A 26,816-nucleotide genomic window follows, 5' to 3' on the forward strand; every position below is an offset into this window, starting at 1 on the left:
CAGAGCAGCCAGGCAATTTGAACCAGTGAATACCAAAACGCTCGCCCCAAACACAGTTGCCGCGGGGCAAATCCAGCGACCTCGGGAACGGTCGCCACCTGGTATTCCTTAACGTAACCTCAGTAAACTATTCCTAAACCTAACCTTATTTCTAAACGTAACCTCAGTAAAACGGTGCCAAAAGCTATACTTACTCAGTAAAACAAATGCACGAATACAAGAACCGCTGGGGGCGAGCGTGTTTTGGGGCGAGTCTTCCGGTTACCGATTCCGAACCAGCGCCAGGAGGAGGGTAAATAGACATTACCTCTGACGTCAGCCACGTTGAATTTATTTCAGTTACAGCAAGATGGCGGAGGTACGCGGGGTGAGGAACCGAAATCACTTACAACAACCCAAAAAAAGCAAAAGGCCCGTCTACAAAGAAGGTGAGTTGGACGTTTCATTGACTGAAAGAATCTAAGTTTTAGCGATGCGGGGAAATTGGAATTGACTGCGGTCGTCGTAGATCTGTCAGTGGCAAACTATTGCTGTTTCGTTAGCCTATGGATTGTACCAGTGAGACTGACACTCTGCGGTACACAGTCGATACACCGAAATTAGTGACCTATCAAATCCAGTGACTCTGGTTCTTGTTTACATTTGATGGAAATCGATGCCGTTACACAAATATCCTCATGATTATTACGAAACGAGGCAAAAAGGGACTCAATCTCGCTCTCTGTTGTTTGACGAATTTCGACAGATTATCAGCGAATCTGTCGGAAAAAAGCGACGCCTAGCGTCACAAAACCCGACGGGTCAACATTTCTGGTGTAACGCACACCGTCAGCTGACTAAACGAGTCGTTGTATTTTTCTGTTACAATGTAGCTCCGGCTGCTCTAGCAGCAGTGTTGCCAGGTTTTGTGAGAGAAATAAGCAACCAGGTCTATGAAAACGAGCCCAAAAGAAGCAACTTAGGTCACATGAGCACTTTAAACCGTCGGCTATTTGAAAATAGCCGATCTACAAGCACCCAATGCTTCGCGATGCGACGCGTTGTGAGCTTGTACATCTGCTATTTTCAAAAACTCTTGCAATAAAATGTGGAACATTTTTGAAACATTCTAACACAAATGCTCCCTGGGCACAACCTTTTCATGAAAATATTTGAGAAATACACTTCACATCTGTCTATCTGAACGTTTAACCTCTACTAGTTTACTGTAGCTGTTTCTTAGACCAACAGTCTTCTTGACTTGGCTCCAGTAAAGCCTCTCATCCTGATTCCTGGTAATGACCTGGTTATTTTTATATACACTATTATTGGTTGCGCTGCTTATCCACTTTAAAGCTATTATTTACAAGCCAGTTTGGTCCAAAGGATGCAGCCAAAGCAGCCTCTTTTGGGAGTCCTTGTGTTTTTTGATTGATTACTTTATTAACAGTTTTTAAAAAAAAAGCACAGAGGTACAGTTTCATACAAAAAGATGCTAAAAGGATAAACCCAAGAAAGCCTTATGGCTTGTTTCCATTGGGGTCCTGTATCAATTAATCGAGTGTGTTAAATGTTGGCATAAAATGAGACCTGTGTAGGCTTGCTTCCTATTGATCTGTGCACATCTTGCTTGATGCTGTGAGAGAGCAGCACAGCCCAACCGGATGCTCATTAATTCCTGCTCAAGTGCATAGTTAGGGGTGACTCCTCCAAATCCTAAATGAATGATCAACATGAAGTTCAATATCAAGTTATCAAAAAGAATACATTGTAAACATTGTCCGTGTTGTAAAGAAAATAAAAAAGGTTTGCATTAAGCATCTCTACTACCTGCTGTTGCTTCTCCCTTTAACCTGTATTAGTCAGAAGTCTGGTTTCGGTAAATCAAGAAATAAGAATCATTGTTGAAATGTGTAATTTAACTCATAGAGACATCAAATATTGACCTTTGCGCCATTAAAACCACAAGATTTTGCACTATTTCTTTTTAATCTATTACATTGGTTCATTGTATGCATTCAAATAAGTTTCTAGTGAAGCAATGCGCTGCACAGATGTAAAAGGGAATGGATTAATCATGTGCCTCTATTTTCCAGTTAAGCTGAACTTGAAACATTAAGCTACTCACAATCGGCTTTTATGTCCCATTTCAGTTGCAAACAGGGTATGAAATTAACACTAGCTACCAGCCAAATGCTGATACTGGCTGGTATGCTTGTCCTCTATCAGCCATCATGGCTGAAAAGCTAGTATAATGCAAGAATCAGAAGCCTATTTGTGTGGCATCTGGATTTTGGAATCATTCATAAAACAATATTTTTGTTTCCTTATATGATAGGCTATTGGATGGCCATTATGTTCCTTAGCCAATTGAACACTAACTAATTTAAATCTGTTAAAGTAACCACATGTTTGTCTTGTGGTAATAATATGAGCAGTATGTTTACTATAATCAATTTGGAAAAAAGCAGTGTTTGGCTAATCTGTAACTCCAGGCTGTTATGGAAAGAGTTGATAAACAATCTCTACCGTGCATATCGCTGATCATTGAGATATGATTCTGACCTCCCACATCTAAGGTTGGGTACCGAACTTGGTACATTTACTGAGAGAATTACTTCTCTAGACTCGGTACTACAGAGTACCTATTCATATCATATTATATTAATAGGCTCTGTGCATAACTGTAGTCCCAGGTTTTCAGATGTTGGCATACCTATTCCAGTTCATTTTCCCATAGCTTCATTGGATTGGCTCAGCAGCAGGTTTAAACGGGAAACAAAAGGTGTGGGACTACAACTTTATTTACAGAGCCGATAGGGGCTCAATTAATCAATTATTTTGGCTTTCAATGATTATGAAAACAAGATAATCAAGATAAAACGGTTAACGGTATTCAGTTTTGCAATGATGCTGTCATGTTGTCTTGTGTTATACATCCAGTACACCCCTTTTCGTTTACAGTGGTTCGTTTTCTCAGTCCAAACTCCCTCTCAGTTAGACCGAGATGTTTAGTCCAGCTTGAGCCAAGAAAGGGAGCCTTTCGTCAACAAGAAAGGTAAAACCAATTCAGCTGTTTGGAAACACTTGGGTTTCAAGGAGTCTGACATGGAAAAACAACAAATATTGTGCAATAGTTGTTACATGGTGGTGTCTGCACCTCAAGGCAATATGACCAATTTATTTAATCATATTAAATTCAAATACAAAACAAAGGAACAAAAAAGAGAGGTTCAAGAAAAAAATAAGGTTTAAATGCATGTAATCATCTTAATTAATCATGATCTCAGTATTGACCAAAAATAATGTGATTTTTGTCTTAATCCAGCAGCCCTAATCTGTGCTTAATTTTGGTACCTTGAGAATGGGTTAAAAACTAAATTATCTGAATGGCTTTAAGTGATGCTCATCATCACTGCCTTGCATCACTCTCTTACCCTGAAATCAGAAGCTTATCCCAAAATGAATGTGCATTAGTGTTAATTGACAAAGGGTAATGGCTAGCTGAAATGGTGTTGGAAAACGGTTTGACAACATTTACCCAGAAGTGCCATTTCACTAAATTCCATTGTTCCATTAATGTTTTTTCTCTAAAAACATTAATGTTGTTTTGAAGTGAGCAGTTGCCCAATTTCCATTTTAACATATAGACAGCGTTTATAAAGTAGTCTTTGGATAAATTGTGTTATTCCAAGTGAAATTTAATTTTCATACATGTGTGTTACAACAAAAATGACATTTGAAATAACTATGTTAAAATTGAGAAGTTTGTCATTTTTTTGACAACTGAAATTACTTTTCTGTCATTACAGTAAAGTACCAGGAAAGGGTACTGTTGTTGGGTACTGGTACCAAATCCCAGGTACCATATCGTTTCAAATGTGAACAACGGTACCCTACTCATATTTGTGATACCACTTGTGTCTTGTTTTGTACAGACCTGCTGGCTCTGTGGTAACAGTCATTGTAACACGCACTCACTCTGGCCGTTCTTAATTTGCACTTTGTCCTCTGAGCACAGACTCAAATCTCTCTCAGCTTGGCGCAGTTGAAAGTTTGCCCTGCTTGACTTGCATCCAGAGAAGCCAAGTCAAGTTGTCCACTGGTGTGTGTGGCAAGGAATTGTGTGCCTGCATCTCAATAGGCTGTAGTTGCTCCCTTGTGCTCTTTCACAACCTCATTCTCCAGAGTACTGTGGCTAAGTAAAAGTAGCCTTGAAACATATCCATGTGATTTGCTTTCAGCTTGCTGTTCAAATTTGTTGAACTTGACAATCCATGAGGCTGCAGGGGAGCAATGGAAAGCCTTTGATTTTGCATTGATCTTCGTCTGCCACAGAGGAGGGGGGAGTGCATGTGCAGAAGAAGCAGTTGATTATTCTTGTATAATGGCAGTGTTCTCCTTGCCTACAAAACTCCCAGACTACCTGTGTTTTGTCTAGCAACAAAATGGGAAGGCGAAACAACGTGTCATCATGCATACTATATTTTATGTTTTACTAGAATAATAAGTACTGAGAATTGAATATCCTCCTCTTCACTCCCAACAGTTGATGATTGCTCTTACCACATTTTAAATAACCTATTCACCTACAAAAAAACGAATCCATGGTGATTTATTGTACCAACCAAGCCTCGTACAAATCAGTGGAAAATTACCCTCAAATCTGTGGTGGAACTTTACCATATTTAGACGGCTGACTTAACAGTGGTGGACCCGGCCTTCTTCAACAAGGTCTGCCTCAGATATAGTGCATGAGTCTGGGGAGGAGAGAGCTGTTTTGGGATACAGAGCTGAGATGTAGGCTAGCTTGCCCAGTCTCTTGCTCGCTCGCTCGCTCTCTCTCTCTCTCTCTCTCTACTTGGCCTGCATAGTTAAAGATAGACACTGCTTAGAAAAGGAACAATGCAAGATTAGATTGGCGCACAGGGTCCATTTATATCTCAGTGATTCAGATTATTACATTTCTGTATTAGATCAAACCTCATGTCATAGTTTTATTTAGTTTATCTCTTTATTAAAGTGCATTTAATCATTTTAACTGAATCAACCTTAATTAAGATAACTTGAAGTGTACTATTCAGGATTTGTAAATCGGTGTAAACAGTGCAATCCTATGGTGAGCGAGCCTTCTCAGTCCCCAGGCGACAAACTTTGGAACAGGTTGCCCACCCTTGTCAGGCTGGCCCTCACTACCTGTTTTAAAACCTCCCTTAAAACGCATTTTTATTCCTTTGTGGTTTACTGGGCTTTTATTAATTTTTTTGATGGTACAGCCCTTTGCTCATCTCTGTTGTTTTGAAATGTGCTATATAAATAAAGTTGGATTGCTCATCTGAGCTAATACTGGCATACTGACATTTGAGAAACACATCTTCAGTGCAAGATGGTCAGGTGCTCCTTTTAGCTGTTGACTGAGCTCACTAAGTAAATAAGGTACAACTAGCTCCGTCAGCCCTAAGGTTTTAGTTTTAGTTTGTTGCACGACCGTCGCTCAATTTTTTTTTTTTTTTTTTTTTTTAACTGTTTAGTTGTCTCCCCAATTTAGTCCATGCCATTTCCCCCCTGTAGCCCCTGTTACTGCCCCTACTGTTGGTCTGGGACGGTTTAACAACTTAAAATCCTCTATACTTAACCCATTTAGACCTGAGGCCGATTCTAAAAACGCCTTCTAAATCCTGACCTGAAGTTTTCTGAAAAACTTCAAATATTTATTAAAAAAATTACAACAGATGTATGTTGCTATATACTGTACATAGCAACAGGAACACCAGAAGGGGGAACCCTGAAAATAGGCAATCTACAAGCTCACAACATGTAGCAAAGCTGCACGTTGTGAGCTTGAAGATCTGCTATTTTTGCAGAATACTAGGGTTCATGTGATTAAGTGATTTTAATTTTCTTAGATTAAAGTTATTGCACAGTGCTGAAAGTTCATAAGCTTAAATGTGCTACTTAACGTAATGAAATGGGTTACAAATACACCATAATGATGAAATGCCATTTTCACCGAATGTTTTGCCTGTTATGTAATGCCCAGAAGAGAGAAACTAGGTTTCATGTTGTTCAACAACCATGTGTCCCATGTAGTTCAACAACCATGTGTCCCGATAAATGTGGAGTCTCCAGCCGCTGACAGCGACATGTTTCACCGGCTATCCCGCCAGGTTATACTGAACTTATATTATTCCCTAGGCCTAGACCTAATGGTGTGTGTGTGGAAATAACTTCGGCCAGACAACATCTGCTCAATGCTTCAACAAGATAAGTTAGTTCTGCCCCAATTTAGTGCAAGCTGACGGACGGTCTGTCTTGCACTAGATATATCACACGTGAGTTCAATGAGTATGTATTGGGAAGAACAATTATGATGTAGATAGGTGGAGTTTTAAGCTAACATACTAGCTTACTATCCATGAAGGCGTATTGTGTTGCCCTCTCTCTCTCACTCACTCACTCGCACACTGCTCCTGCAATACAGAATGCTTGCAGTCCCAGCAGAATGGTGTCTTTGTGTTCATCCTCTCTGTGGCTACAGTGCCACTTCATCATGCTGAGGGTCGCTCTGGCCTTGACGGCAACCTGTGACATGCTGCCACACACTCAGGAAATGTGCAGGCCTAATTTGTGTGCTGAGCAGAATAGTCACGCTGTTTTGTATGTGCAGACCACAGACACAGACGGCATTGCTTTGCCTGACCGGCTTTGTTCATTTATAGCACCATTGCATTTTCCAGTACATTAAAGTTAGTAAAACTAATCAAATTTAGGCAAGTGGCTGGTAGACCGCTTTCATTTTCAACTATGGCTTGATCCTTTTGGAAAGTGTTTCCTCTAGCCAGAAGCTGAAGGTGTGGGGGAGGATGCGCGCGTAGCGAGCATGCAGACATTTTTTGGGTTCTCAAAATGCATATGTGCTCAAACGCGAAGACTTATATAGTACATGTGCACAGTAATGAGCAGGAAAATATTTGTATTGTTTATATATGAATTGTCTCCAGATTTAGGAAAATATACTTTTATTAGACCAAGTAGTATAGACAAACTGTCATACATAACAAGAAAGACAGTGGTGGAGGAAGAAACTTTTTTTATTTTTTAATCATACTGTGGCGGCCAGATTTAAGGGGTGGAGGCCCGCCACTGCTTAATGCATATAGGGGAAACACTTACAATATGTCAACATTTCTGTCTTGTAAAAAAAAATCACAATCCATTTAGAATTAACCGGACCAGGATATATAATATATACGTATATAAGGTAGCCTACATGTGGTAACTTCCCATAAGTAATGATTGCTGTTACTACCTTTTCAAGGTGGTGAATGCTGCCTAATACAAGCTACAATGCAAAATAAATAGTTTTAAAAAACTGCTTAGAATTTGCAATATTTAATAACTCATGCCTGTTAATCTTACAGATGGGATCAGGTCCCTAATTGTCACAGGTTCTGATGCCACCATATTTTGGAGAGACCCCTTGTTTGGATATGAGATTCTAATGTCTCGTTTGCTATATGAGGCTAATGCCAAAAAGTTGAAGTTGTTCAAGTTCTGAGCAAAAGTCAGAAGTCATGAAGCCTAATTTATGTTCTGAGCAGGCTTGTAGAACAAGTATAAGACTACCTGGGGCGACATATCAGTTGACACACTAGTTTATGGGCTGTTTATGTCTGGCTTGCTTTATGGTGACAATCGTCTTTGCCAGAGAGTTGTGAAAGATATGATATATTTCCACCTTTCGGGTATGAGCACTTCTGCATGAGTTTGTCAACAACTCTTGGCCTTGTAGTCCTTTTCCCAATTGCACCTTGACCCTTTAGACCCAAGAGAAAGCTCCAATATCAGTAGGTCTTAAGATCTAAAATGGTCTAGCCTCATTTTTGTGCAGTTGTGCTTGTGCATGACATCACAGAGAGTGGAGAGTCAATATACTGTAGTGTATAGGCACTCACCAACCCAGCAGAGTCCCACTCTGAGCTGTGGTTGCGACAGGTGGTGTTTTGTTTGTGTGTCATCCTGATATGTGTCCAGGATCACAGCACCCTTTGGCCCTAGGCCGGTTAGAACTGGCAGAGAGTAAAATGACATCACAGCAGAAGGCGTACCACTCTGCGTGAGCTTTACTGCGCCTTGTCTTCAGAATTGACAGCCTGTGGACGAAAACCCTGACTTTAAGTTTGTAAACATGGGGCTCAGTGAACTAAAAATTAGTTTGGGAGCCATTTTGCCATCCATTACCCATCAGTGATTTTAAGGACACACAACCAGGTGGTAGGTTGTTGACCCCGAAGTTCTCTTTCACATGGCTGACTAGGCCTATGACCGTTGGGACGAGAACGATGCCTGTTGGAACAAATGCACCTCCGGTTATGCAATAATCATTGTACCCGTTGTAAGAGTACTTCCAGTCTATGACACCAGTCTATGACATCACTACTATGTCATATTGCCATCCCTACCATGAATATTAAAATGCATATTGCCCATTGATCTCAGGAGGTTTCTGTTGTTTAAGGATGTTTGTCTTGGTCATATAACACCACAGTAAGTGGTGTTATATACAGTGGCTGTTTTTATACTTTTTAGCGGAAGCTGGGTTTTGGGCTTGGCCGGCCCTGTACCACCCACAAATTGCTACAATCACACAAGCTTGAGTGCTAGTGTCGTGACCAACACATACTTGAAGCGGCTCAACGAGCAGTGCTATTTGTCCTACCTGTTCAGTGGATACCCGGTCATGTACAGTATATGCCCAGAGGCTTACTGTTTTATTATATGGTGCATTGCAATTTAGAGAGTGCTGGCTTTATTCTTGGGGTCAGCATCAAAATAATTACCTCCTTCCTAGAAAGGAATACCATTTTAATATTGTGATGCTGCAACATAGAATATTGAGATTTCCCATGGTGATTACACGTCAACAATTTAAATGTTCCTTAACATTTTTTGTAAATTGGATGCCTATTTTTTTGTTTATTAACACATCGACCGCCAGAGGTTAACTCATTGGCCGCCATTATCGCATTAACGCGATCTAATAAATAGCGCGCTTGGCCGCCAGGATCGCATTAATGCGATCTAACGTCTTTATTGATCTTTATGCTCTGATCACGCTATTCTGTTATGAATCAGGCTAAGTTTCGGGTTCCACTTACTTCAACCACCACTGCATCCGGTTCCATGACTTGGGTTCCGTTTTCGGTTTTACATTTTTCCCCCCAGTCATTTTCGACCATAATAGGGAAACAAACGGTTTTTCACACGCTATGAAAAGCGATCGGAGACCTCCCCTCCTATAATCTATGGTCTGGGTGACGAACAGTCATCCCCGTTGTGTATCACAAAGTAATTTTCGCCGATAACAGAATCTGAGACATTTCACTTCCGGTTCATGTGTTTCACTGTGTGAGTGGGTCTGGGAGGGGGCGAGTGTGATCGAGAGGCGATCAAGCTTGGTATGTGCTCTGGTGGTGGAACGATCAAAACGATTCAAGTGTCAAGGTAGACTTTCTAGATGTGAATTAAATAACAAAATAACGAAACAAAAAAACACGAAAATCGCTGGCAAGGGCTGCTATGAACGAGGTTTTAACTCTGGCAGTCAATGAGTTAATCTCATAATGTACTCACCAGTGCCAACGTGTTATTTTTGTTTTTTTTAATGTCGCCATAGATCTTGTTAAAATCCTTAAGATTGAGCCGTACACGGTCTGTTTACATCTGCGACATCTCACTGTATCTCCCAGTGAAAACCATGTGTCAAACGGGGCATCCATGTTGTAGTTAGAGCGGATTACGTTAAACAGTGATATGTGAGGAGAAAAAACTACAGGAAGAGAATTGAGTTTCAGTTTCGTCTGTAGAACGAGGGCGGACGTGATCGTCAAAACCGGATCCCAAATAATTCTGTTTCCGGTCATCAAACCGGAAACGGAAGTGGATCAAAAAAATTCCGAAAGTGCACCCGTAAATTTTTTGCGCGAAAAGACCGTGGACCGTAGGGCTACGGTCTCGGCGCTTAACAGTTGGATTTAACGGACCGTAGGACTACGTTCTTGGCGGTTAATGTGTTAACGTTGACTATGGCTGTCCTGTTGTGACCACAACAATATGTCAACACATCTTTAGCATTACAGGTGTATTATAACAATAAAACATGGTGGCATCATCATGAGGATACTTGAGTCGTGGGTTAAGTGATGCCTCTGCCACCTGACCACGTATGTCACTGTTCCTCAGACTTTGGTAATTGGCAGAATTATGACAATGACAGAAAGCAAAGAAAAACTACAGAAGATGTGAAACATTACCCCTTTAACGTCCTCTGTTCCCATCCCTTTCTCTGCCCCTTTGGGATTTCCATTCAGTGCTATTTCAGAATCTGACCTAGATGGGTAACTACATGTAGCCTTGTGCAGAATGTTGTTGGTTTTGGAATCACTCCCAACAACAACATGACCCAACTAATTCCACACTGCTGCACGGTAAAAAAAAAATTAAACACAATATAAACCATCTTTTACTATTGGGTCAGATGGGCCCTTGTTCTCGCTCTTTGATACGATGCTTTATATTCCCTTATCATTGTCATCTCATCCCTCCTCACTCACTGCACGTGTTGTTTCTTCCGGCAGGCATGAGCGGGATGGAAGACGTCCCCATTGCCCGGCGTAAGGAGACTCAGCAGAAGGCTCCGCTAGCACGGCCTGAGGACCTGGATGCGGATGAGGGCCGCAGTCACAAACGGCTAAACCTCACACTGGACATAGATTCGGGCACAGATGCAGGGTTAACCCCCTCACCAGACGAAGAGGTCCAGGAGGATGAGGTAATGCATTACTATGGATACTGCTCTATTCTTACCATCCCCTAACATGTGTATCTGTATGGGACCTCACCAACCAACCTCACCAACCAAATTCCTTATCATAAGGAATTAAGAGGGTGTATATAGTATTGTATATTGTTGTTTTTTTTGCCACTGGCTGGAACAGCCAGGGAGCCTACACAAAAACAAAATTTGAGATCAAAGGTTTAACTAACGATAGCTACACACCATGAAACGCACAAAGTAATAATCAAAGCCACCAAAATTATTTTGTAATAATTAACATGAACATAAACCATAGGTCAAGAGCACAATTCAACACCATCACCGTAGCTACTGTAGCTACGAGGACAAAGCAAGCCTTAGTGAATGTTCTCCGTGACATCTAGAAGATGAGTAAGATGTAGCCTATGTCGGCTGTGATATGATCAGCCATTGCATTTGGAACCAACCCTGAATTAATTATTGTCCCAACTGAATGAATCTGCTGGTGTACATTGCCTATTCACATTAATATTCGCAACAACATAGGAACGCTACTCTGCAACTCCCGCTTGCAACAGTAGACCTATAGCTTACTGTAGGCACAGCTGATAGATCGATACTTAAAGGAGTAGTTTACTAAAAAAGTGACTTATTTTATATTATTACACACCCCATGAAGCCCTGAATTCATGGAGATGTTTTAGTTTTGGTCGCATTCCTAAGCCGATAATTTGATGACCAGCGGAGTCGACAGTCCGCTGGTCATCAAATTATTTGCTTAGGAATGCGACAATCTCCATGAATTCAAGGCTTCATGGGGTGTGTAATTGATAGAAAATAAGTAATTCTTTGGGTGAACTACTCCTTTTAAAGGTAGGGTATCCAGTGTGAGTTCTCTCTCCTGATTGGATAAAATTGGTATCCCGACCTGTAAATGCATTTTATGTTTAATAAAGAGCTGGAAAGACATGGAGACTCCTGTTACTGAACAAACACACTATAGCAGTAAATACATCAGATTATAGAGCCATTTAACCATGGCATTTGATTTATTCAAATCATTCTTGTTTGTTCAGTTTTTTATGAGCACAAACTGTTTCTAATGGGAGGTGAGAATTGGCACATTCCAAAGCCTCTTTGCAGGAACTGCACAAATAGAAGAGAATGGAAAGAATGTCTAAAGTATTTTTGCAGAGCTTCCCATTAAAGTATATGTTCCTTTTCTCTCTGAAATTTGTCTTAGCCCCTTTAGGTTTCTTATCTAACAGTCCAAAGCACACGCTGTGCTCAAATCACGAATCTAGGCTAAAGTCTCTCAAAGCGTACGGGTGCTGTAGCCCTATAAGTCAAATAAAAAAGAAACGATTGCTTCCTTAACCCAAGACCGGGGAAACCTATTGGTTTTTATACATTTTAAAACCGCGAAAGCATCCGTGTCATTTTAGAGGTTGCTTTGTATATAGCAACAGGAATGTTTTGTAATTTTTTGAATAACAAATTGAAGATTTTCTGGTTAGGATTTAGACGTTTTTAAAATTGGCCTCAGGTCTAAATGGGTTAATACCAGGTGAGTGTCTTGTAATTAACCTAACTGTTGGCTCCTCTGTTTTTGTTTGAGTGAAGAATGCTATCATAGCTGAAACAAGTCCCAGACATGTCCCCATGTCTGGGACTGTAATAAGTTACGCTAAGGTAACAGGTTATTACTTTGTTATCTCACACCCTCATTAACCATTTTAAGACAAATCTCACAGTGTTGGATTGAGTACTCTGTAATGTACTGTCACTTGGATTAAATGTTATTAGTATTTGTAAATTCCTCTTGCATGCGTTTAAAGATGTGATCTCTTTTGTTTGTGTTAAATAGCTCATATTCTTACAATAATCGTTGTTATACAGTGTTTGTTCAGTAACGGGTGTCTCCCTGTCTCCAGTTCCTGTAAACACTAAACAGATATTACAGGTTAGGAAACAAATTTGAGCCTATCCGGAGAAAGAACTCTTACAGGATACTGTAGAAACGAGTGAACTTGAGCAGACAACATTGGAATTGGAGCACTATAAAATAACTAACAAACCTTTTGTTTTAACCCCAAAAATCTCACTTACAGCAGCTTTAAATCTCACTTACAATAGCTTTAAATATGCCCATCTCCTTAATTGCCTTTATTCTGTACTAGAATGACACAGAAAAAAGTATCAAGCGAATGCATTTCATTTAATGCTTTTTCAGAATATACATGTACAGAAGGAAAAAAAAGGCTATGATTTAGAACGCTGTTATGTTAAAAATCAGGGTAGTTTATGTCTGATTTTCCCAAACCTTTTTCCCTCAGATGAGGGTGGAGGAGGAGCCCAAAGCCGGGCCTGTCCAGATCGTACTGGCCGATGAAAATGAGCATAACTTTGACCTGGACACGGCAGCACTGGAGAAGATCCTCCTCCAGGACCATGTGAAGGACCTCAACGTGGTGGTGGTGTCTGTGGCCGGAGCCTTCCGCAAGGGCAAGTCCTTCCTGCTGGACTTCATGCTGCGCTACATGCTCAACCAGGTCAGACGCTCCTTCAACCACGCACAGTAATAACCAGTGTTGCCAGATTTTGCGAATCATTTTGCGAACAAATAAGCAACCAGGTCTATGAAAACAAGCCCAAAAGAATCAACCACATGAGCACTTAAAATTCTTTTTTGGAATATTGGAAAACGTTTTACAACACAAATCTTATACGGGGTACCTACCTAGCACAAAGTATTTTCAGATAGGGGGTCTGTAGAAAAAAAACATAATTTGGGGGTCCTTGACATAAAGGTTTGAGAACCACTGGTTTAAACATTAGGAAGCAAGCCCAAATAAGCAACTACACTTAAAAAACAAGCCCAAAAAAGCGCAACCTGCAACTACCAATATTTACGAGCAACTTTACAGAAAAACAAGCCCAAAGTCGCTTATAATAAGCATACATGGCAACACTGGTAATAACCTAAATATGTCATCATTGGTAAATGGTGCATTTATATCATATATATATCGAGACAGTCTTGTTGATTGTTAAAATGACCTTTCCAAAGATCATCAATGTGGATTTTGTCTTTGAAATGAAATCTTTGTGCGGCAAGCAGTTAAGTGGAAATAATGCTTGACGTGGCATTACAATTTGGCCAGGAAATATAACTACTAGAGAGGAGCATGTGCTCACTGAAGTGCATACTGTGTATCCCCCAGGCCAGGTGTCCAGTCTATGATGTGTCATTTTTATGATGTGCGAGCGAGTCCGTATTTGGGCATGGTTTGAGCCTGATCCCACCAAAATATTTCCAAAACAATTTGGCACTGATCGGTCCAGTAGTTTGCAGGATTAGCCATACACATAATCTTCCTCGCTTGCCTTCAGCCTAGCGGAGATAATTAGGGTTAGGCAACCGTAGGCACGTGTGCCGTTTTTAAATAAAATCTTTTAAGTCATAAATTACCTCCTGCACATAATCCTTCCTCCTATTCACACAGCCTATCCTATTCACTTTTGTGTACACCTCTGAGCCTGTAGCCTCGATCACACATCGGCTCTCAATGATCACGCTTGCATAATCACGCAAAAACAATAACCGCAAAGAACACTAAATATTTTAGCTTCCTTTGCCCTATTTTAACATCCGGGCATTCCAGCCCTTATCGTATGCAAACACTCTGACTGATGAGAGGGGTGGGAGTCAATAAGATGGGGTGGGAGTCTGGGAGATTTTGAGTCTAGTGATCATTACAACGTCCTGATGTGAAAGAGAATGTTGTCACAGTAAATGTATATGGACAACCAAAATCATTTGGACATTTTTTATTTTGATGTGGTGTCATAATCAAACTTAATGTTGATATGGAACCCTTGACTGTGAAGAAAATGAAACTTAATGTAAAAATGCCGCACCTGCGACCAAGTGGAGCTTACTATGTAACTGTGCTTGGGTTGTGTGTGTGTGTCTGTCTGTGTGTGTCTGTCTGTGTTCATGCTCTCATTGGCTCACGCACCCATGTGACTCACATGCGTGCCATGTGACTCACATGCGTGCACTGCCTGTCAGCAGCCACCCGAGTGCGCCAGAGTGCAGGAATTGAGACAATGCTCTGATTACAATGCACAACAGCCTGCCCCACACACACACACACACAGTCAATGTTCTCTCCCCATCACTGTGAAATAACACAGATTACAAGTCCGTAAATACAAAATATTTTAGAGCTGCGTTCGCTTCCAGCGTTCGCGCGTCTTACTTGTGAATAAGAGTGAGCAGCAATGTACTTCCATGTCTTGCAGACACACAAGCACACAGACAAAATCCTGCACTAGCTTTCAGTCCATGAAGCCATGAAGCAGCTGGGTGTTAAGTGTAAGGCAGACAACTGGAAGTATTAACCAGTCCTTCAGACCTTAATGGAGCAGCTGGACGCATGCGACCAACACACACACACACACACACACACTGTTACACACTTGCACAACCGAAAGGCTGAACCTGCCATTTGTTAAAAAGATTTCTCTCCACTTGGTCAGTCACTGAAAATTTAAATGAGGCCTGCAGACAAGTCAGCCTAGCATTGCCCTGCCTAAGCCAGTCACCAGGAATCATTGTTTAGACATACTTTGCATTGTAAATCAGTGCTTTGATTTTTTGACCGTGTCACCTTTGTAAACATTGTAGTCGTGCCTGCCTTTCACTTTTACCATTATGTGTCCCTATTTGAAGTGAACAGAAATCTGCCCAGGAGAGGAGCAGACAATAGTGGATGCAGTGTTCACATACGGGAGCTTTTCTCTTGTGGGACATAATGTCTATTTTATGCCTGCTGATAAAACATAAATGGTCGACTGTATTTATACTTTTGATGTCGATATGTTTTACCCTTTTTTTTCCCCCACTTGAGATCGTCAGATTAGTTACTGGTGATTGTGATGACAACATAAGCATGACACAGTGTAGTCTAGCAATTATGTTCACATCATTGGTCTTTTGAGTAAATTACTGCTTCAGTGAATAAGAGTGCCATCATAATTGGTATGTGTGACTTAACCCTGTGTGAAATTCTAATATTTTGGGAGATACTTTTTTTCTTTTCTTACCATAACATCCAAAAAATGTTTCCTACAAAGTGAGAATATGGCTGGTCCACTCTACACAGTAAAAACCTTAATGTTATTTTAACTCTAATGTAAATGTATTTATTTTTCTCACCTGTCATCTCTCTCCTTCCCCCACAGCAGCAACAGCAGCAGAACAATGAGTGGATAGGAGGGGACGATGTGCCCCTGACAGGATTCACCTGGAGGGGAGGCTGTGAGAGAGAGACAACAGGCATCCAGGTGTGGAGTGAGGTCTTCGTGGTCGAAAAGCCTAACGGCACCAAGGTGGGTGCCGACTGTTGCAAGACACTCATATATCACTATTCTGAGAACAGAAGAACTGTATCGACATTTGACAAGGTTATAGAAATTGGTTCAGAGACAAATAATATGGGCACAACCAGGTGGAAGCTCAGAACGACAGTTGGGTATCATGTGTTTAACCCATCTGTGTCATTTTAGATTTTAGAATATGTTTTTCAGAAAACTGTTAGGATTTTGAAGGCATTTTTAGAATTGGCCTCAGATCTAAGTAGTGTTAAGTAGAGGAGTGACAATTTTGGCACTCCTTGTTCTCATTAAGATTTGAGATTGTGGAAATGATCCTTTCAAAATCACCAGTGTGGTCGTTTGTCTTTGAAATTAAATTGTTGTGCGGCAAGCAGTTCAGTGGACAATGCATGATGTAGCGTTACAATTTGGACAGGAAAGATATAATGTAATGGATAGGAGAGACCAGCAATGTACTTGCAGACACATAAGCACACAGACAAAATCCTGCACATGCTTTCAATCCGTCAATTCATGAAGCAGCTGGGTGTTGAGCTTAATGCAGACAACTGGAAGTATGAACAACCAAACCTTCAGACCCTCATGGTGCAGCTGGGCACATCAGACAGACAGACAGACAGACAGACAGACAGACAGACAGACAGACAGACACAGTTTTTTATTTTATTATAGCCAGTGTAGGAATGTTTGCCCACTCTTATAGTCATTAATGGATACATTTACTCAGAGTTACCTCTGTAAGTGTTGTTTAATGACACAGTAACATAAGCCTAAACCAGTCCGATGGAAGAAAAAAAACAATCAGGGATATTTTGACATTTAAAGGAAGGTTTTTCTTCCATTTTCCCGAGTACTCTTCTGACACAGATTGTAGCTGAATGCATTTTACATTATTATTAAACTGCTTTCCGTTTATCCCTCCAGGTTGCAGTGCTGCTAGTTGACACACAGGGGGCATTTGACAGCCAGTCTACCATCAAGGATTGTGCTACTGTGTTCGCCCTCAGCACCATGACCAGCTCTGTACAGGTGTGATTTAAAAAGCCTCTCTGTGCTTGTATGTTTGTTTTCTTTCCAACATTTTCATTTAAATATGAGTCTCTCTCTCTCATGGCATGGTGTTTTTTCTATCTTTTTTCAGGTCTATAATCTGTCCCAGAACATACAGGAAGACGACCTCCAACATCTGCAGGTCAGTGTCATGTTGTCTAATGGTACAACCAGAATGCATACAGACAATTGTCAACCAATGGCCGGCATATCATGCTGCAGCTGTGCCCGAGGTTGGGACGAGTGATTCAGGCTTAAGAATTGGTTTATCACAATCCCGTAACCTTGTTTACTCAATAAGACGAGGAGAAAATTGCATTTGATTAACATTGGGGTGAAGGACATGGTAGTGCCACTGGGATATCCTGACAGTGTAAGGAGGTGGCTGAGAATACGGCAGGTGCTCTTGGCGAGCCTCACCTTTGTTGTCTTCGCCAGGCCGAAAGGCTATGTTTTGCACCCTGTCCGTCCGTCCGTCCGTGGTTCCGTCTGTGGACAGCTAATCTCTGGCACCGTTTGCTTGATGGCAGCGAAACTGTGCACACACACTCCCTGGCTGCCCAAATCTTTCACATGGGCCTGTTAAAGCACCACCAGGAGGCAGATTTTTGCAAAACAATTTTGTTGACACTACCCCTACAGATTTTGTTCAAACATCACGCATTAAACGAAACTGGAAAATTATTAACCAGAAACATCGTCTCTGTTTCTTACTTTTTTTATTTCTCAAATCACAATTGACTTGAGTGAATACACATAAAACATGGAGGTATATTGTTGAATTACATCAACATCATAATTTTGTCAAACATCCAATCTTGATATTGTCTCTGTTCTGTAGCTCTTTACAGAATATGGACGCCTGGCTATGGAAGAGATCTACCAGAAACCTTTCCAGGTACTGCTCTGATTCTGTTGACGTTTGATTGTGTTCAAGTGTGGACACTTGGTGTAGGACGTTTACCCACAAGCTCCTGCATTGACCAAAAAACAACACACATTCGTGCCACTCGTATTGAGTCTGACCTGTAACTCCATGGTTGTGTGTTCCAGTCCCTGATGTTCCTGATTCGAGACTGGAGCTATCCTTATGAGCATGACTATGGCCTGGAGGGAGGCAGAGGCTTCCTGGAAAAACGGCTGCAGGTAAGAAGCTGGAAAGAAAAGTCCCATAACCTGTTTTATTAGAAACACATAATCCAAAGGGCATGACTTTTTCTTATGATATTTGGGTATTCCTGCAGCTACAACTTTCCGAAGCATAAAGACAGGGCAGAGGGCAACATTTCTGTTGCAATGTTACTAATTCAGATTAATACCTTTTCAGTATAGATGCATTTTAAAATGCAAAAATATAAGACAAATGCATATGGAACAGGACGTTATATGTAGTAAAGGGTTTGATTCTAGACCTCCCTAAAGGTCCTCCCCTAACATACCTCCCTACACTTTTTTTTTTAAAACTACACTGTTCATCAATCATGTTCAACAAAATTTGCTCAGAGCTCGAAATGCCCACATAAACGCATTCGACACACTCGCACAAACACAGTATTTAGTAATTTGTTTTAAGCGGAAAACTCTTGCCCTTCACCCTGCCCTCCAGGTGAAGCAGAACCAACACGAGGAGCTGCAGAATGTGAGGAAACACATCCACTCCTGTTTCTCCAACATCGGCTGCTTCCTGCTGCCCCACCCCGGCCTCAAGGTGGCCACCAACCCACACTTTGACGGTCGACTGAAAGGTGGGCACACGGCTGCTAAACAGAGTTTTACGATATACGTACACCAGTGTATCCCCTGGGTTTTTAAGCATGGTACTGGCCTACTGGGGCCCTTAGCACTGATGTTGTGCAATTCAGATCTCTTCTCTTAGTCGAATCGTCCAACAGTGTTAATTTTTTCCCCCTGCGAGTGTTGAGCAACTCAAGAAGCAGCCAAGTGGGTAATGTTAGCTTAAGTAAGTAATGTTCTGCTACGCAGGGGGTTGGACGTTGCTGTGACGACCAGTGGTACAAAGTACTCATCCCCGGTACTTGAGTAAAAGTATAGATACTCCGGGTCAAATATTACTCAACTACAAGTGAAAGTTGCTTAGTCAAATTTGTATTTGTACAACTAGTCAAGTTGAGCCTGTTCTATGCAATGGAAAAGACGTCAGTTGTTCCAAAATTGGTTTCCCATCACAAACTCTGTGACTATTTTGTGTTAACAAGCATCGAAAAGCATTTTTACCCTTTTGAGGTATAGAAAAGGATACTTGCATGAATAAATACCCTGCACATATACAGTAGATGTCCCTCTTTTGTTGTCTCTCGATGGCGGGATTAACCCATTTCGGGCGAGAACCCCTATTTTTAACTATACCTTTCAAGACGGGAACCCCTTTTAGGGTTGTTGTTGCTATGTACAGTATATAGCAGCATACTTTTTTGTAATTTTTGAATAGATATTTGAAGTTTTTCAGAAAACTTAGGTCAGGATTTAGAAGGCGTTTTTAGAATCGGCCTCGGGTCTAGAATCAAACCCTTTACTACATATAACGTCCTGTTCCATATGCATTTGTCTTACTAAGATATCGACGGGGACTTCACAAAGCAGCTGGCCAAACTGGTTCCTCTGTTGCTGGCCCCAGACAAACTGGTTGAGAAGGAGATCGGAGGAAACAAGGTCACCTGCAGAGACCTCGTCCAGTACTTCAAGGTCCCAGCATTTTCATGTCATATTATATATATATTCTTCTGGATAACGGTTAAATTGCTTACATGTTACTTTGTGTAGCATAGTTAATTCAATTATGCTTTACTCTGACTTTGACCGGATGTGGGTCAAGGTAACAAAAAATGCTGTTTAGATGTTAATTTCAGAATATAGAAACACACACTACCTATATTGGTGTCTATTTTTGCTATATTGGCCACAATAAAACTATGAATAAATAGTTATAATATTAATCTCCATGATTCCACCTTCCTGCAGGCCTACATCAAGATCTACCAAGGAGAGGAGCTACCTCATCCCAAGTCTATGCTACAGGTCTGTTGTCCTGAGACTGTCTAATGCAATGGTTCTCAACTTGTGGGAGGGTATTGCAAGTGGACCCCCAAATAATTGGCAAAACATTCAGATTTAAATGATAATTTAACATTAGTATTAATTTTAATATTATGTTTATAATGGTATATATAAAGAAAAAATATTGTATTTAAAACCTTGAAAAATGTGTTTTCATAGTGATACCAATAATTAAGAACTTAAAATATACTACGTTGGTTCCATGGAACACAATCAATGAATTGATCATTAAAATAAACATGCTCTGAAAATGCATGTGGCCCACCCATCCGACTACTTAACTGTTAAGTGGTCAGGCCACGAACACTTTTAAGATTTTCAAGTGGGCCCTGATCCAGAATGGGTTGAGAATCACTACTCTAATGTATTTTTAACAAGGCTTGTATTTCCTCCCATTCTGCTTCGTAAGCATGAACAGCTTTCCTTTCTTCCCAGGCGACAGCGGAAGCCAACAACCTTACTGCTGTGGCTGGAGCCAAAGACTTGTACAGCAAAAACATGGAGCAGGTAAGGACTAACACTCGTATGAAAGTGGATTTTTATAGGTGGTGGAATGACACAGTAACTGCTACACATAACAACTGGCAATATCTACATAATGATTACTTTATCCCATTTAGACCTGAGGCCGATTCTAAAAACGCCTTCTAAAACCTAACCATAGTTTTCTGAAAACGTTCAAATTCTTACTAAAAATAAAAAAATAAAAATGATGTTACTATATTATAGCAACAACTAATGAGACACAGAGGTGGCATCCGGATTGAAAGGTTTAACAACGTATACTGTAGGTAGCAACAGGTCTCAATGGTTATACCACACTTTAACCCATTCAATCTGGGAACGCATGCTGTACTGTGTCATTTTAGATTTTTTGCTATAACCATTATTATATACTTTGGGCTATTCAAGAATAGCAGGTATGCAAGCTCATATAAGCTTGTAGATCTGCTATTTTTTGAAAAATCGTGAAAATGTGTGAAAATCTTTAAATAATAATATATATTTTTATTTTTTTCTCAAAGATTTCTCAAAGATCTACAAGCTCATAGCGTGGCACCGAGTGCCACACTATGAGCTTGTAGATCCGCAATTTTTTAATAGCCAAATAAATCTAAATCCCGTAATTGGTTAGACCCATTGTATTTGATTGTTTCTATTGACCACATGAACCCTAGCCTCCCTATCTTGGGCAAACATTCAATAGCAGATCTACAAGCTCATGGCGCATTGTGAGCTTGTATATTGGCTATTTTCAGCGAGGCGATCTTAATTGCATGGACTGTACGGCATCCCACTGCATGAGTTTGGAGAAGTTGAATGTACTGTATGTGCCCCCCAAGCCCCAACGAATATCAGAAGAGCTCTGAGCACATCACTCCACATGCCACCATGTTAAATGAATGACTACCTGTTGTACCACAGCTATAAACACCCACCATACAGCTGTTCCCTCCACCTCTCTTGTTAGATGACCAAATACGAGAAGCCTCAGACACACCCTTATTGTTGTCTGTAATTTTAGCTGTTGTCACTTTATATGCATTTTATTTATATTTTTATTTTGTTTTTCTTTCACCCCCATCTTCAGATCTGTGGTGGGGACAAACCGTACATTGCGCCGGCCGATCTGGAGCGCTGCCACGACGAGTTCCGCGAGTGTTCGGTGGGCCACTTCCGCTCAGTGAAGAAGATGGGCGGGGATGAGTTCTGCCAGCGCTACCAGAACCAGCTGGAAGCGGAGCTCGATGCGGCTTTTGGCAACTTCTCCAAACACAACGACGGCAAGAACATCTTCTACGCGGCACGCACGCCTGCCACACTGTTTGCCGTCATGTTCGTCACCTATGTGGTATCAGGCGTGACAGGCTTCATTGGCCTCACCGGGCTGGCAGTGCTCGCCAACCTCGTCATGGGCGTGGCGCTGATGTCTCTCTGCGCCTGGGCCTACGTCAAGTACTCTGGAGAGTTCCGCGAGTTGGGGATGATAATAGACCTGGTGGCCGAAACGCTCTGGGAACAGGTGGGTCATCATGGGCTTGTGTGTGTTTGTGTGTGCCAACTCTTGAGAACTCGGAATAAACGCACCTTAATGATGGCAACATGTAATCAATTTCTTCTTGCCTTCATGAGGATGGAACTTTATTTTTAGGGTTGGGTTTCATTTTAGGTCTATGGTTAGAATAACATTAACAGGTTAAGGTCAGACATAATTTACATAGATCTGTTCACGGTCATGGTTATAGTTGAGTTTTTGGGTAAGGTCAGATTCTATCACATATTAGTTTCTGCACATATATAAGAATTCTGTCTGTGTGTGTGTATGTACCGTCTACGTCATGTTATACTATAGTTGACCAGTTGTATGCATGTTTGTCTACTTTGAATTTACTCAATGTCCTGACCTTTTCAGCAACCAGCAGCAAATGATTGACAATTCTCTGAAATCACCTCCTATATTATGACATTATAGATATAGTCTATACTTTCGTATAGTTACGTTGTAGTTGGTTCTGATTTTTTAACAGACTTCAAAACCCATAATCCATCCTTGATCAGTTGTTCTTTCATTTCCTTTCATACGGTAATCAACTTTTCAGCCTGCCAGCAATCCACTCTGAGCCAGTCAGCTCCTTCTTTCTCCCTTCATCCTGACTGTGTTCCTCCAATTGGCTGCTGAATTAACTGTAGGAAGCAGCAGGGAGTCCAAGTGTTCTGAACATAGACTTGGAAGAGAGTGTTGCATTAGAAGTGTGTTATGCTGTAAAGAAAATAAGTTGTAAAAGGTAGAAATGGCACCTGAATTCCCCTTCTCCCTTAAGGTCTTTATACACCAGAAGCAGTTTTTTGTTCCTCATGCAATTAACTCGACCCAAAAATGTTTTTGAAGTGTTGTTTGTATCATTCACACAGAACGCAAATATTACACAGCGAAACAAGCTCAAATAAAGCAAATAAAAGCATCAACCTACTATATGAATGAGGCATAAACTCTATGAATGATGCAAAAATATTAACAGAATTATTATAGGATCGTTTATTTATCATTCTCCCGGTGTATAAAGACCTTTATCCTTGGCTCCTTCTTTCTCTCCCTCTCTCACTCCCTCCTCTGCTCCTTCCTCCCTGCTCCCCTGCTTAACAGAGGACTCCCAGAAAGGTGAGAGGCGTTTCGGCTCCTGTTTCACTTACAGTAGTCATTTTTTGTATTTATATTTTTTTCCTGGAAATTATTCCTGTGTCCCGACCACTCGACATTCTTACCTCCTTTTTTTCCCACAATCCTTCTTCCTAACCCCTGTCATCACTATCCTTCCATCCTTCTCTCTCCCTTTCTTTGTACGATTATTTCTCCGGCCCCCAACTCCTTAAATCTCTACACCCTCCCTGCACCCTTTCCCCCTGACACTTTCCATCTAGCCACCTTTCCTTGTCCAGCTACCAGTGTTTTTAACTCCTCTGATCCCTTCCCTGCTGTCTCTCAGGTGATTTCCAAGCTATGGGCGCGCTACGGCAGTCGCCTGGCCGGGCCGGCCTCTCTCCTCCCTTCGCTGCTACCAGGAGCAGCAGCACCGCACAGCCTCGGGGGGCTGGCCCCTCTCAACCACAGCTTCAAGAAGAGCCAATAAAAACTAACGCCTCGTTGGCAGACCTTATCGACTAGCCGTCAAACTTACGTTTTTACTCGCATCGAATCCTTCAGCAAACTTTTATTCATCCTCGGTCCAGGTTTCAATACTTGACGCCAGGCAGGCCTGGCTCCTCTGGATCTCAGGGACACAGTCAAGCACACATGGAGCTTTACCCCACGGCCTTTAAATGTCTTCTTAATCCCTAGTTTATGATGGATGGATGCGTTGTCTGGCTCCTCTTCCAGTCACGGCGACTGTGAGTCAAGAGGGGGGTTGTGTCTTTGTTGTTTTTTTGTGGTGTTGTAATATTGGTGTTTGGTCATATTGAGTTTCCATCCCCAGCATGTTTGGAGAGTATCCTGTTATGTTCCTCACCCTTTTTCCCCCCCTCACCTTTTTCCTTTCTTTCAGTTCCTTTTCACTGTCGTTTATTGAGCTTATTCTGGTGGGTGTTTGTATCTGTCCATTTGACCGGTTCTCACACCAGACTCCTCCGTGTCTCCCCCCCTCACCCCCCCACCCCCTTTTCTGCTTCTTACCCCCACCCCCCACACTTCTCCTCCTCTAATCTCTTGCAGGTGTTGAAGCCGTTAAGCGAACAATATATGGAAGATAACGTCAGGCAGACGGTGGTCAACTCCATCAGAGCCAGTTTGACAGAACAAGTGTCGCAGACCACCAGGCTAAAGTCCCACTGACCCTCCCTGTCCCTGCTGCTTCTCGCTCCCTCCCCTCTTCCCCTGCCTCCCACCCACTCGCTCCATGTGCTGAGGTCCTACAACTGTGGAACTGTTTCGAAAACCAAAGTCGAACTCCCCTTGTCCTCCTGTTCTGTCTGCTGTTAGTGGACCTAAACACACACAACCACCTCCCCCTGGTGGCCGGGAGGACAAACCGCAAATTGTTACTAGGAGAAGAGGAGAAATTAAAGTTGTCTTGCGTCATGTCTTTAGCAAAACAGGACCTGAACAATTTGTCATCTTCTCCAATGTGCCATATTGCGCTAGATGCGTCGACATATCCCAGCAAATATTGTCATAATATATGTAACTGTATGCTGACAGATATGCACACACACACAAGATTGTACACTACTGACATGTACATAAGGTGTCTGACGTTCAGCAATAAGCTTAACTGCACTTCGTTGAGGATTCAGCAGTCTTTCAGGGATAACTGTCACAGCTCCCAGCAGCTGTATAAAATAAGGAATGCATTCTGAAAGCCTTCCTCTCCACGGTTTAAACGGTCACATGTCAGGAAACATGTCTCGTCTAAAATGACCGTATGCCACCAGAGAGTTCAGAGCTGACCTCGATTCACTTATTGTTCAGCATATTCGACAGGGCCTCTTATCCAAGAATTGTAAGTAAAATGAGGGAACTGGAAGCGATTAGTTATCGAACCTTTATGGAAACATTTCCTGAATCTGCTGAATTTTAAGCAAATTGACACCAACCTTGCCATGGACTTGTGTGCTATGTTGAAGTTGGGGGTATATTCCCCTAACTCTGAACAGTATGGATTTGACCAGGTACTGTATGAAGGTGGATGATCCTAATTGTCTCCACTAGAAGGAATTTGTATAATTTGTCCTCCATTTAACCTTTTTGTCCCCCGACTATGTGTGAGAGGAGTACCAACTATGGCATATAAAGAACTTGCATAATGGCATTGTGGTAATTCTGGGACTGTGATTTTATATTGTCATGACTGTAACCCCGAGGAGCTCTGCAGGAAGTCTTGAGCCTCTAAGCTGAAGTTTTCTTTCTTTTATTTGTTGTTTTAGAGGAACTGACACATTTTATCTGCCCTTAGTGTTATAAGTAGTGGGCCAGTGTGGACCCTCTGCATGCTTGTTGAGAGCTGCTGTACAGCATTAAAGCTAGCTAGGCCCTTTTAAAGCCCAGAGAGGATTGTCATTTCATACCATGTTTCTGTTCCACTGCCTTTGCTAAAGCCTCTCATCCTGGGTTTCCCAAAGTATATTTACCAGCAAAGGCAATCGTAATTCATTTTTCAGTCTGTAAAATGAAAGCGGTTTTACTTTTTGGAACTCCAGCTCATAGTGATTGGACGGTGTTTGCCGGAACGTATAGAACATCTGTCAGTATGTTATGTTTCTCGGATGTGTAATTAATCAGTGTTTGGGAATCTTGAGTTCTCTTTAATCCGCCTGTTTAGGGGATAATAGTTGATTGTAGTCATGAACTTTTTCAAGATTCAAATGACAGACTGAGATTCCCCAAATTGTTGAAATTGTCTCCCTGAGCTGGGATTCTTGAAAGCTTTTTTAGCAATAAGGTCTACTCTGATTCTGTCCAAGTCAGAGGAAACCGTCTGTGAAATTATCCACGACTGTTAGAATTTCATTAACTAGACAAACCCAACACAGCACTACTGGTAATGGAAGTTATGTCAAAGCTCTATCAAACTATTCCATCCACAGCTGTCTTCCATCAAGCGCCAGTCTTGTACAGTCTCATTTTCTGTGTATGACAAACGGGGCATGTATGTGACATTGAATATTTAAATAAAGTTTGTATACATTTTATAGTGAAATTGACGGTGGCTTTTTTTCTGATTTAGATCAATGAAGTGGTATGTTTAAGGATGTTACGTTTGTTGCCGTACAATTTTCAGTAGTAGTAGGCCTGCTTTCATCATGTTGGACGTTTACGTAGAAATGTGGGGCTGAGCACATGGATTCCATTGTGCGGAGTAAGCATTTCATTGAATGTGGTGAGTGGGTTGGAGATACCTTGTCTGTCTGCCTTTTCAAGAAGAAGAAAAAACAATTTACTGTAATTTATTTTTCAATAAAAATCATGTATGTTTAATAATAAACCATCTACACATCA

General features: G+C 41.4%; 1 protein-coding gene across 5 annotated transcripts; it reads left to right on the top strand.

The window, feature by feature from the left end:
* The first annotated feature begins 350 nt into the window (after positions 1 to 350).
* On the top strand, positions 351 to 26,816 carry LOC308101080 (atlastin-2-like). Of its 5 annotated transcripts, none has more exons than XM_080450404.1 (14): positions 351 to 428; positions 10,617 to 10,810; positions 13,132 to 13,347; positions 16,046 to 16,192; positions 17,123 to 17,227; positions 17,340 to 17,390; positions 18,090 to 18,146; positions 18,302 to 18,394; positions 18,855 to 18,993; positions 19,824 to 19,951; positions 20,228 to 20,284; positions 20,759 to 20,830; positions 21,915 to 22,346; positions 24,534 to 26,816. In XM_080450404.1, the coding sequence occupies exons 2-14, from the start codon at positions 10,619 to 10,621 to the stop codon at positions 24,651 to 24,653; spliced, it is 1,809 nt and encodes a 602-aa protein (XP_080306530.1). In that variant the 5' UTR covers positions 351 to 428; positions 10,617 to 10,618; the 3' UTR covers positions 24,654 to 26,816. The 5 variants fall into 5 exon arrangements, with proteins under 5 accessions (XP_080306530.1, XP_080306531.1, XP_080306527.1 ...); XM_080450405.1 differs by having other exon boundaries at positions 16,055 to 16,192; XM_080450401.1 differs by lacking the exon at positions 24,534 to 26,816 and adding an exon at positions 23,809 to 24,527.

The sequence above is a fragment of the Gymnoscopelus braueri genome (genome assembly GCF_963280865.1).
Source record: "Gymnoscopelus braueri genome assembly, chromosome: 14".
NCBI lineage: Eukaryota > Metazoa > Chordata > Actinopteri > Myctophiformes > Myctophidae > Gymnoscopelus > Gymnoscopelus braueri.

Coding starts and splice junctions, on each gene's coding strand:
- LOC308101080 (XM_080450401.1), top strand. CDS start 10,619: ATGAGCGGGATGGAAGACGTCCCCATTGCCCGGCGTAAGGAGACTCAG. Junction 13,348..16,045: donor TGCGCTACATGCTCAACCAG/GTCAGACGCTCC, acceptor CTTCCCCCACAG/CAGCAACAGCAGCAGAACAA. Junction 17,228..17,339: donor CCATGACCAGCTCTGTACAG/GTGTGATTTAAA, acceptor ATCTTTTTTCAG/GTCTATAATCTGTCCCAGAA.